Source organism: Camarhynchus parvulus, chromosome 1A (assembly GCF_901933205.1).
Source record: "Camarhynchus parvulus chromosome 1A, STF_HiC, whole genome shotgun sequence".
Taxonomy (NCBI): Eukaryota; Metazoa; Chordata; class Aves; order Passeriformes; family Thraupidae; genus Camarhynchus; species Camarhynchus parvulus.
The window spans coordinates 61,378,815-61,391,484 of NC_044586.1; the positions used below are offsets into that span (position 1 = coordinate 61,378,815).

At 37.6% G+C, this 12,670-nt stretch overlaps 1 protein-coding gene across 1 annotated transcript in view; it reads right to left on the reverse strand.

Moving 5' to 3' along the window:
• SEMA3E (semaphorin 3E) overlaps positions 1 to 12,670 on the reverse strand; it is a 131,445-nt gene that overhangs the window by 12,136 nt on the left and 106,639 nt on the right. The window contains exons 11-14 of the mRNA XM_030959786.1: positions 8,120 to 8,342; positions 5,419 to 5,510; positions 4,213 to 4,254; positions 911 to 1,077 (exon numbers count right to left, since the gene is read on the reverse strand). Of these exons, the coding sequence (XP_030815646.1) occupies positions 911 to 1,077; positions 4,213 to 4,254; positions 5,419 to 5,510; positions 8,120 to 8,342 (524 nt within the window). The remainder of the gene's footprint in view (positions 1 to 910; positions 1,078 to 4,212; positions 4,255 to 5,418; positions 5,511 to 8,119; positions 8,343 to 12,670) is intronic.

A 12,670-nucleotide genomic window follows, 5' to 3' on the forward strand; every position in this document is an offset into this window, starting at 1 on the left:
AAACTGTTGAGCCAGTGCAGGGTGGAGAAGTTATGTGCCTCTTAGCTACCTGTCTCCATAGGTAGTTACCTGTCGACTTCACGGGACATTCTGCCCCCTGATTCCAAACAATGGATCTGGACTCCCCGCCTCTCAGCCTGGCTGGCTTTGGACTGTGCATATGGCCCCTTTCCAACAAGGAGACCCCCCCGGCCTGCCTTCAACCATCGTGACAAATAAACAAAGATGCGGGTTTCTTCATCGAAGGATCAAGACAAGAAGACCCTGTACCACAAGACCCCCTTGTACCTTCTTGTAAAGACTGGGACTGAACTACCAAAACTTGCCCCCCACTAGCTCGGTGGTGGGGAAGGAGAACGGTGCTGTTGGGAGGGGGGAAAATTGCCCAGAACTGAAGTGCGAGCACTGAAGCACGAAAACAATGGTTCCTGCTGATAACTCTGTGTACCTGTACCCCGAGTTCTGTGTTCTTCCCCCCTTTTCGTGATTTCGGTTGTGAAATTGATTCCCTTCCCCCAACAAACAACAGTATAATTAGGGTCCCAGAACAGCCGTCCCTTCGAGATCTCCCCAAGACCTGGTACCCTGCTGAACTTCTGACGGCTGGACCGCGAGAAGCAAGACCACGGTTTTGGTAGCTATAACCCATATCCCTTCTCCTTCCTCCCTCTTTTTACTTGTCTTTTCCTCTTCTCTCCGGTTCCCCCCTTTCACCAACGCCATTCTGCTGTGATTTTCAATAAAACTGTATCTGATTTGTTGCTGTAAATCCTCTGTGCCTTTTTGGTTATTTTGCACCTAAAAAATCAACCCCGCCATCTGTACCCCCCTGGGTCGGATCGGGACAGCAGTAGAACCTGTTGACGTATATATTTGTAAAAAGAGTACCAGAGGAAGCAGGGGCTCTCACCTCTTGGCCTGCACTGCCGTGGGGTAGTAGCGGGAGCAGGCGATGCCGTCCCAGGCGCAGTAGGGGTCCCGAGCCAGGCAGCAGTCGGCGCAGGCCGTGCCGTACATGTCGCACTGGTGGAACTTCACTTGGGCTATGAGCGCCTCGGATCCCACGTACAGCTGTTGCTGCAAAAAAATAAAAAGCACCACAGAGGGTTCCTAGAATGTCCACTAAAACTTCTCTTCCCAAAGCAGAAATTGTTAAATTAATTGTTGCTTTTTGTGCTTCCAGCCTGTGACCTGAGGGAGGCAGAGTTACTCCGTGGGAAAATATCTGATTACAGATTAAACTCTCCTACTGAGGACAGAGAAACAGAAAGAAGGCAAAATGAAAAAGTTTGTTTTGGCATTTCCTCGCTTCTGAAGTTTCAGCTTTGTGTTTGAATAGGCAAGGGTTTACATTTCTTTGTCTTGATCAAGATATTTTCCAATGCTTCCTCTTTACACTTGTCACCTAACTAATCTGCAAAAAAACCCCAACTTGACACAAAAGACTTTAAACAAAGAAGCTCAAATATGCAAGGGTTATAAGCAAATTCAATTTTAAAATGGGAGTTTTCAAGCAAATTTAACTCTTGATGTGGCTACTTAGAACATGGTCACATATTTACATGCACAGTAGTGCTATGATTTGTATAATACCTTAGTGCACAGGAGATAGATGATAGATAGATAGATAGGCAGACAGACAGACAGACAGCTATTTAATTGTTTTCCTGTTGCTGTGCAGTCTTTCCTTACAAATTACCTGGTCACTATCTACTTCTTTAGTATTTATTTGCAGGGTTTGAGTGGGAGTTTTTCAGCATTAGCATTCATTATTTGAATCTTTTGAGCTCACATAGATGTCCTTTTCAAATCAAATAACAGATAATCAATTTAATTCTTCAGATGCTAGCACAATAAATTCAGAAGAGAATAGCTTGAATTGAAAGGAATTTGAGAAAAAGTCTTGTTGCTGATGAATGCAAATTTTCTGAATGCAGAAATAGGCATTGTGCACTGCAATAGAAGCTGCTTATGCACAGCTCACTTCCACAGTTTTACCAGTCAGAAAAAGGATTCCTAAGTTTTGCTCATCCCAGTGGCCAAACTTAGTCCATAATTCCTACTCTTTGATCTAGCTGTCAAAATCTGGTATTTTAAAGTTACTTAAAGCTGGAAAATACCGACACCTTATTTAGTCTATCACAAAATATAAATTTTAATCTGGATAGTCTGTTCTTGTTCCTTGTTATACTTCTTGTATCTCTTTAGATCATAGAAATTTAACTTTCAAAGATGACAGGGGAATAAACTATGAGAAGCTGGTAACAGCAATGCTTGAAGACTTTTTCTGGTAAAATAAACCAGATAGTAGCAGGAACTCAATCTGCCAACTGGAATGAAGAGAAAACCTAGGATATTTGTTTGAGGGGAATTCTTTGTCTGCAAGTGCTGCAGTGTGATTGTCCCAGAAGACATGAACAACACTTTCAATGAGACATATGAGATGAGATTTTCTCTTTTATCTTTTAGCAGGGGTAAAGACTTCTCTAAGTCTTGGTAAATCACAGGAGGAAAAAGAAGCATCTGATATCTAGCCAAGTGAACATCAAAGAACATTCTTTCCCAGTCTCTGCAGATAACAAGCTCAGCCCTGAAATGTGATATTTTACTGTACTGTGACTTGGTGAAGACTGGTCAGTGTTATAAGGATATGGAGACATAGGTAGCAAGGAGATCTCCACAGACTCAGTAACTCCAAGTTCAAAAGAGATCAGTGAAAACGCTTGAGATACAACATTTTTTTCATATATGCTCAACTATGTTATATTCCTGCTGATTTTAAAGACAAAATTACTTGGTGTCAACTCTGACCCTAACACATATTCCAGTGTTTAATTCTCTTCTGTGTCAGAAAACTGTGCCCTATTTCAAGAATAAGTTTATCTACATTCAACAAGCCAATCTTGGTTTTTTAATCTGATATTGCTTTGTCATCAATGTTTAAGAATCCTCCTACACACAGTAGGAAGTCACTTCACACAGTAAAACATATATCTGACTCTCCTGTTCTCTCTCAGTCTTCTTTTTGATCTCTTGAAAAAGTAAAGCTACTTTTACTTCTCACAAGAAGTTTTTTCTTCAACTACTGGGTTGCTCTGGTGGCTCTTTTGCAGAGCTGTCTAGATTTTCCAGATATGCCTTGAATTAGTAAAGTTAGCACACCTCTTGGGAGATAAATATAATGGATGAATTCTACTTCATATTTTATGATATCTGTTTTACTCTTCCAACACAACCCTTTAACCATAACAATTCATTGAGAGTTAAAGGTAAGGCAAACATCTGAAAAGACACCAAGTCTTTCTCCAAATAATCACTTAGGTGCAGTATTGGATAATCTAGTCTCCAGAGCTGCTTTCACAATCTGTGGAGAAAGATTGAGGTAGGAAAAAATTCAAATTTCTTCAACTCAAATCCTTCTCTGAATTGCCATCACAGGACTTTGACTTTCTGCATTACGTACAGGAAGAATGCAACCTGATCAGACACCAAGACTCAACCCTTTGGGGCACAGTCATACCTCCTAATAAAGCAGTTTTCATTCTTGTTACTCATGTTTCACTGTGTTTATGTGCACCTACATTGCACTGGATGTCTAACATCACTGTTGGACATGTTTAACATTTAGATATAACCATCCTCGGATGTTTATAACGGCTCCCTGCTGAGATGATATGATTATATGATATGATATGGAGGAGAATCCGCTCACAAGAGTAATAAATTGGGTGTTTTTATCAGCAGAAATTTTCAGAAACTCAAAAAGAACTCAGATCCAAGCAGCCCTACAGGGCAACTGAATATGTGGGAGAGCCAGCAAGGCTCTTTTTGCTGATATCCCCATGGGGCTGAAGTCTGTCTGCATTTATCAACATAGAACTTTTCTGTGAGTTGCCATATACACCAAGCTAATCCCTACTGTGATTAGTATGACAGTAACTTATGAAACAGATTGGTTTTTGCTTTCTTTGATATGTATAGTATTGTGAACTAAGGATACTTAACACTAGAATTGAAAAACATAAAAACATGATAAAGGAACAGAGCATATAACCATAAGTTTATATTACAGAACAATTATATGCATCCAACCAGATCTCATTATAGATGATGTACATCTGTCCATCTATCCATGCACCTAGCTCTGTGCAGTTTACAGCTTCATTACATTTGAGTCACAATTGTCATATTTCAAACTTGTGAAATACTTACCCTTTTTGAAGAGATTTCCATAGAAATAATAGGAACTGGCATCTAAAAAAATAGGGAATATTTCTTTGCTTAGAAAAAAGAATATATTTTTGCTATGAAAATAAATCAAGTAAAATAGTATTGGTATTTACTTATTACATTCAGCTTTGCTAGATACTTTGACTTTCTTTAAGAAAGATGTGAGGAAATTGTGACTTTCAGAAATATTGCTTTAAAACAGTTTATTTGGAAACAAGCAGCCAACACTTAATTCAGGATTATCAGAGCTACAGGAACGCTACAATTTCCCTGTCAAACATGGCATTAGCTCTCGTCACCACTGAATGTCTTTTGTCCTGCTTGAGAGTGATAAGTGGAGTGTTCTTTATAACAAAACATTCATTGAAGATAAGACAAAAATAGCAGGAATTCCTTCTCTTACCATTGTCCTCTCTGCCCTCTGCTCAGATTTCTTGGAGCAATACATAGCCCCTTATAGTTCTCTTGAAAGCTAGCTTTATCAAGAAGGGCAAATTCTCTGATTTTCCCTGCAGGCAACAAGTCAATAGTTATACTGCCTAAATTCAGGTACCAGATTTAAATGTCTAAGTTTTGATATTAGATTCTCCCTGTAGCTTGAAGCAGGTTAGCCTCCCGCTTTATTTGGCTAATGTGATGTGATGATACTCACTGAGAGAATTTCATTATGTTAGCTTTGTCACATGCCAAGAACTGAGCTTTAGTCATAGATTATTCTTTAGGAGAATGGAGCTCTGCCTCAGGAGGACCCATGTTTGCCCACTGTAGAGACAGGTTAACTGATTCACTCTTTCTGAGTGGACTTTTTCTATCTGGACGTCATTTAAGGTTCCAAGATTGCAGCAGGCACATTTTATGTGTGCAGTTATACTTTTTTAATTACTTAATTGGATACAAGGGAAAATTAAACAAAATGAAGTAAGTTTTTAATTAAAAGTTGCACTCCAATGTCCAAGTGCATAAATAGAAAGGCAGTAGTTGTGATTTGCTTCAACATGCTCTGGTACTTGGGACATTAGAAAAACTTCATTTGAAAATGAAGGTTTCCTGTCCATAAAGTTGCTAGATAATTAGAAAATTTCTTGCACATTAGTACTATATATTTGACTATCCTCAGATTTTTTTGACATTTTAATTCTGCAGAAAATTCAAGACTTGTGTATATACTTCATATACAGCACAGTTCACCTTGAATACTTGCAGCTCTTCAAGAATCACTTCTTCCATTGATTCTGTCTCTTGATTGTAAATTGTTATGACTTTCAGCACAATACCATTATCTGTACACAAATTTAAAACAAAACAAAAGTAAAGGTTATGATTGGTTGAAACATTTATATGGCCTTCAAATACCTGAAATGACTTCTTAAAACTGCTAATGGATTGAAATTTATAAATATGAAAAGTTAGTTGCTTTCTGCTGTCATTAATGAGGATTCTTACTCTTAGAAAATTAAATATATGACAGTTTGTCCCTGGCAAATAAGAGTCAATTTAGACCCTTGAAAGATACACAATTAATTGTGTTTTTCAAACATTGGGTCATAACTCCTTGTGAATAGCAAAAGGATCACAGAGGGCAACCCTATTTCAGAAAAAGTAATGGGAGTAGGTGGAAGCCTAGTTCATTGAGGCAAGCAAGTGTAAAATAGCTTTAATTATAGGATCTGAGAGTTTACATTAGATAGCAAACTACTAATATCCTTAATTGCTGACAGCAGCTCCATTCCCCCAAGCAAAAGTATAAAAAACCTTCAGGTCCTCATTGTGTACAATTCTTACCCTTCTCTAAGGAAACACTGAGCTGCTGTTGAGCTGAAGGAGCAGTCGAAGGGTGATGAATCAAAATATAGGATGACATTCAAAAAGACAGATTGGACTTAGATTTATCAACCTCTCTGTCTCTGCAACTCTTGCAGGAAAGTAAAACATACAAATAACATCTGGTCTTCCACCACTTTGGTTTTGCCTTGTTGGCTATTTATAAAAAAGCCTTCCTCTCCTTAATGTGAAAAACTGTCATCAACAATGGCAAATATCACTTCTTTTCTTCTGTTATTTTTAGTCACCTTTGATTTACAGGGGACATATTAAGCAGGGAAGCACTGGGGAAAATGTTCAGCAAAAGATCAAAGGGTGAAACAAAAAGAGGAACCATTAAACTGGGGTCATACACCATTTTTCAAAGAGACTATGTAATCAAAGGCAACCATTTTGTAGTAGAACAGTAAAAAGAATTTGTATTCTGAGCTGTGATTTTCATAAGTCCCTCTTCAAATCCTGCTGACAGACATGTGAAAGCTCTGATGTTCAGACTTCGCCTTTGATGAACCTTTCCAACCTGCCCTGCTACCCTAAGGAAACTTGCTCAGCTGTAAGATGCTGCTGACTTATGTTACACAGCAGGTGTTGGACTGGGATGAAAAAAAAAAAAACACCCTTTCTAACATTATATTGCCCAAATAAGCAGTGAGTTTTCTAATGGGAGCTTTGCCGGTGATTGCAGATTTCATTTCAGAGTTTCTAAAACCCAAATTCTTTGCTGGAATTTCATGTCACCTGAGATCAGACAGCCTGAGAACACTAGGCAGCTGTTGGGGACCAATCCAGCACAGCTCTAAAGCACACATTTAAGCCACTTTGGATTTAGGTTTGCTGAACAAAGACTTGTGTACAAAAATATTTGTTGCAGTTACAATTAAAAATGCAAGGAGAAAATATAAAGCATGTAGGACCCGCTGTAAAATCTGCTGTACAGAAATAAGTGACATATGATGCAATGTTTTACAAACCACAGTTAAGTCCATTACCAAGACTGTTCCAAGGCTATTTAAAATCTTAGAAAACAGCACTGATATAAATAGGCCTTTGCTATTCTATTAGCATGATTTTTTTGAATGTTCTCAACACTGAAATGTACTTATCAGAGGAATTTCATTAGTAAAAAATAATTCACTGGAACTGCTTTCCTAGACAAAATGGTCAAAGTGATTTGTGATACCACTTCTGTTGTTAAATTGATTAAATGTGAATGTTAGAATCCTTGGTTATTTTCCAGACAGATTAGATGTGACAAAAGTCTTTTGTAGTTCCAGCCTTTGCTCTTGTTTTTTTAAGTTTTTCTATTTTTCAAATACCATTAGGGTATTTATTTTTTTTCTGCTTTCTTAGACTCAGTGCAGCTATATGCTATATTTTTCCTTTACTGTATTTGTTAGGAAGATGCTTAAAAATTCTTGCTAAACAAGCTCTCTATATTTTATTAAAATGGCACAGAAAAAAGACAAGAAAACTTGCCAGGAAACTTCTAAAAGTTTTGAGTTTTTTGAAATTGGGCATTTCCTCCTTCCTTCCTTCATCTGTGTTGAAACCCAAATCTGGAAGCTGGCAGGTTTTTTTAATGGTATCAGCTAGACATGTTGTCTTCAGAACTGGGAAAAATAAACTGTGGAATAAAGCAAATAGCTTGAACAGATATTTTTGGAAATCATATCACCTTTGTTTCTCTCAGGTCTCCAAATCTCAGTTTAGATACATGACAGTGTTCTGAAATTTAAAAAACAAGGCTGGTCGTTCTGCCATTTTTTTATATTCTTTTTTTGAAAATAAATTAAAATGGAGTCCTATATTTCTTTCTCTTGCTAGTTTTTAAATAGTTCCCTACCATTACTTTCCTATATGTTAGCATCACAGTGAAGCACATGTGTAGAATGACTAACATCCCCTGTAACGTGAAGGCATGAAAATAAAACTTGATAAAAATAAATGGTGTATTGATTTACTTCATCCTGGAGAAAAAGACAAAACAAAACAAAAAAAGAAAAGAAACAAACAAAAAACCCTTGCAAAATCATAAATGTGAAAATTCTTTCTTGCTTTCTTTATTTACCTGTTCCAATGAACAAAACATCATATTGCCCATCTTCAGCTTCCACTCTGTCCACTGCTATTTGTTTAAGATTGTACTTTCCATCTGTTTTAACTAGTATTGGTCTCTTATGAACAGGCCTGATGGGCTGATACATCAGTGGATGACTCCTGGCAAAATGCACAGCTTCATCAGGATAGTCTTTAGTGGTGGTGTACAGCCCTCCATTCACCTTGCTGGCACACTGCAAAAACACAGGACACAGATTATGCTGAAGGTTTGTTCAAGAAATTGTCAGAAAAGGGTCTTGTTTTCAGGGATAAAGATAAGTCTACAGAAAACCAAGCCCAGAAGTCACAGTGGGAATTAGAACAGTGAATCCTGTACTTTATGCATGTGTGGATTATTAATCATGAGAAGAAAGGAGATGCTGAACAGTGCCTTGGCATTGTCATGTTTAGGAAGCAGGAGTTTGTCCCTCTTTGGCATACTAAGACAGAATAAAGAGTAACACTTCCAGATTTTGACAAAAGCTGTAGTGCTTATTTCTTCCCGAAACTCATATTGAAGATGTAATCAAAATGGCCATGGACAGAGTAAGAAGAAAGGGATTTTCTATGCCAGTAGAGAAACAGCCGTGCAAAGTTAGCAGAACACTAATGCTTGAAATCAATCTCTAGTTTTATTATTTTTGATTGCAAAATATATTACCATAAGAAACTAAACACACGTAAAAATTATGCCAACAGTAATTCTTGATTTCAGGCATTCTAACAGTATTATGTTTGATTCTGATTCCTGACTCTTGATGACAGTATTATATATCTCAGTTTAGCTTCAAATACCAATGTTTGCACTGATCAATCTACCAGTTTGTAAAGCAAATAAACTTTATGTCAATGACTGATTAAAAGAGGCTTACTCCTTCAGTTAAATATGCAATTAGAGATAATTTACTGTGTTAAAGAGAGAAGTTAATTTTAGGATGCTTTGTGAACGAGATAGTGTTTCCCAACTGAACATAGATCCTACATTTCCAATTTGCTTCATCATGTCTAATTGAAACCATTTATGATTGAGCTGGAAATATCTCAGTAACCATTTACTTTCTCTAAATATTCATAAGCCAGTGTGGTTTTAAGATGCATTTCAAGCAAAGCCACAGTAGCAGCCTTTCTCTATTTAAATTGGATTTTTCAATCAATACAATGAAACACAATTCTTAAGTTTACTGGAAACAGTAATTTTAAACTTGTGGTCAGCTGTAATCAACAATAACAAACTCCTGCACTTGTCAAGCACGGTAATGTTTGTTTCCACTTTTTGGGTTTAGCTACAGGAATGTATTTGTTCACTGTTGACTTAAAAGTAATTTTCTAATCAACCTAGTGATGGAATTTTACCAGCTGTTTGCAATAAAGAGACAGAGCTGGAGCACAAAGACAGACTGAGCCTGTGCTTCCCATGCACTGCACAGCATTTCAAGTGAATAGGCATTGCCAGGTTCCCTTTGCAAAGCTCTAGTCCTGGAGAGATTTAATAAAAAAAATCATTCACAGGCTTTTCATTTCAATTAAATAAAATCAAGTAGTCTAGCAAGGAAAACGTAGATTCAGCTGTCTCTGAAGTCCATCAACCCCACTTGATGTAGCTGATGCCATTTCCAGAAGCAACACAGCCTAAATGATCTAAAAAAACCTGCAGAGATCATGGCAGAGGATTGTGGAGTCTGTCAGAACCTGTGTGACTCTTAACAGTGGCTCTTTGTTTATTTAGCTTTAAGCTCTACTCTCATCCCCCACAGACTTCTTCTTTACTCATTCAATACCTAAGATCAATGAGTGCTGACTATCAGAGACACTCATTAGTAGGTTATTTTTTGCCTCTTGTGACTGTCACTTCTGTAATAGCAAAGGTAGTGGGATTTAGTTTACCAACATGCTGCATATTGTTTGGAGTGTGAAGCCTAACACTTGGCTACAGCCTGCTACACAATTTCTCTTCATGCTACTGGATAAACATTGAAAAGACCTCTAAACTGCACCCTAAATGAGCAGCTAAAAATGAATCAATTAATGCTCTGTTACCTGGCAGAGCCATCTACTTCAGCCTCTGATGTGCTCTGCAACATATGAAGAAATCCACAATTAAATCTATTAGCACTCAGGAGAGACCTGCTTCCTCAGCTAATTTTTTCCCTGATATTGGGAAATTACTTGCACTCTTCTTCTCCTCTTTCTGTTCCTATGCCTTGCCTTTTTGGGGAGGTGACCCTCTAGTCTGACCCAAACACAGCCAAGGAAGAGAAGCATTGGAAGCAAGCGGAACTTAGGGCAGCCTTCCTATAAATCATTGTCAACCTTGCTGAAGTGCTGGCTCTGTGTTCTCCCCTTCTTGCCAAAAAGACACCATTTAATCTGCAGTGCTAGGAGATATCAATGTAATAACTGCAGTCATTAACACTGAATTCATGCCTGTGTTTAATGCTAGTCCAAATAACATATGTGAGGTGTTCTACTGCCCGGAAAAAAAATGAATACCACTTAAAGAACTTGGATTGTATCATCTTTGCAAATTATACAGCTATCTTGCAATCCAAGCACAGTACAGTCTCATTATTTGGCAAAACTGCAAAACCCATACTTTGCTATACAAAATATCAAATGGAAACCAATAATTCCTGTGAATTCAACCATTCTTCCTAAAACCTGATAATTTATTTACCTGTTTTTCTATCCTGACTCAATACTAATGACTTCAATTGATATCAAACAAACAAAAAAAATTGGTATTGATGCCAGCACTGCTACAGTGGTAGGTCATTGGCCAAGATGGTGAAATCATATTCATAATGTTTAAATCCTAGATAGTCTCTTTTTTGGAGTATCTGCTTCTAAATTTTGACTTATGTCTGTAACCCCAAGAGAAGTAGAGAAAAATATTAATTTTAAATGATTAATTTAAAATGAGAAAGGGCATGCATTTGAAATCATACAAGAGGGAGAAAGCTATCACTGCAATGGAGCAGACAAGGTAATAGGCCTTTCCACCTCTCATTCATGAGATTCAGTGATAAATTAATTGTATGTTGCTTATGCTCACTTACTTATGCTTACTTATGCTTGTATGTTCCTTACAATGCTTATGGAAATGACTACTTTTAGTATAAAAGGGAATATTGATTCAGTTAGCAAAGGGGAAACAGTACTGAAGGGAATGTCCAGCAACTGTTTGTTACATCTTTAAATTCAAGAAAGTGAGCCGCAAGCCTGAGAGGAGATTAAGGGGCAAAAGTGTGAAAACTGGGGTGGGGGATTTAGCTAAACAGCTGTTAGAAATGTCTTTGCTCAGAGTTAGAAATCTGCCCAATGCTGACATGACAAGGGACAGACCTTCATGAGCGTAAACAAAAGCAGCTTTGCAGCACATGACAATCTCCATGGGTGGGTAGGCAGTTGTAATCCTAAAAGGATTAAAAGGGTAAAAAAGAAATCCTGGATGTTGTGCTTCCCTGAGTTAGGCTGGCATTGCCTGCCTCCTCCTGGAGGCTGTCCCTGCCCTGTGAGATGGTGACAGGCCCTGCAATGCAAAGGGCACCTTTACCCTCCTCACCCCTTGAGTGGGGATGTGAGCACCTGGCACAGAAACTGCAGAAGAACCTAAAAAGACACTGAAACAGGAAAAGGGCTAGAGGTGAATATTACTTGTGATGTCCTTGAGAAAACAACATGGCAATTCCTTGTAGAAGTTAATTATTTGTCTCTTGAGTCATGAGTTTGTGATTTCCTCCAGAAATCTAAGTACCAGACAGGAACTGCTCCATACATGACAGCACCTCTATAGCTGCTTGCTACACTAATTCCCATTTAATTGCATTTTCAAAATACATCTTGTTTCTTTCCTTCAGTGAGTAGCCATTGAAAAAAAAAAAAGTTTATAAGGAAACTTGTGTGAAAATTAACAAAAAGTATGAGTGATGTTTATGAGTTTGTTTTTTAACAGTGTTGTTTTCATATTTTTATATTCTTTGTAAATGGTACAGAGCAAGAATGTAGATAAGCTCAGGAACCTGATTGAAGGATAGAAAAATCTCACTCTGTGATGTCTGAAAGGAAATCAATGAACTGTGAGGGTGTCAGTCCATTGCTTCCAGAAAGAACCGATCTTGAGCAAAGGACTTTAAATAATGGAGAATTTGCTCCTTACCTAGAAATGCATTTATTCTGATTAGTCAGTTTTATTAAAATATGTCTGATTTCTTACCTGCTCATTGATCTAAATTACAGAAGTATTTAAATTTGATCCTTTTGGAAAATGAGGTGGAAAAAAGGAACGAGAACCTCCTGAAAACTACTGAAATATTGAAACTATTGAAATAGTGGACTCTCTTGGGGGGGGAGTATGTTGTAGTTGTTGGTTTTTTTTTTTTTTCCTTCCTTTAGCACTTGCTAAATGTCCAGGTTTTAACACGTTAAAGAAAGAAAGAGAGGTTCCTTCACAGGTTATGCAATTAATGTTTCTGAATGAAACTGAATGCATCTGATCTGTCTCCTTTTATCCCTTTTGCCTGGG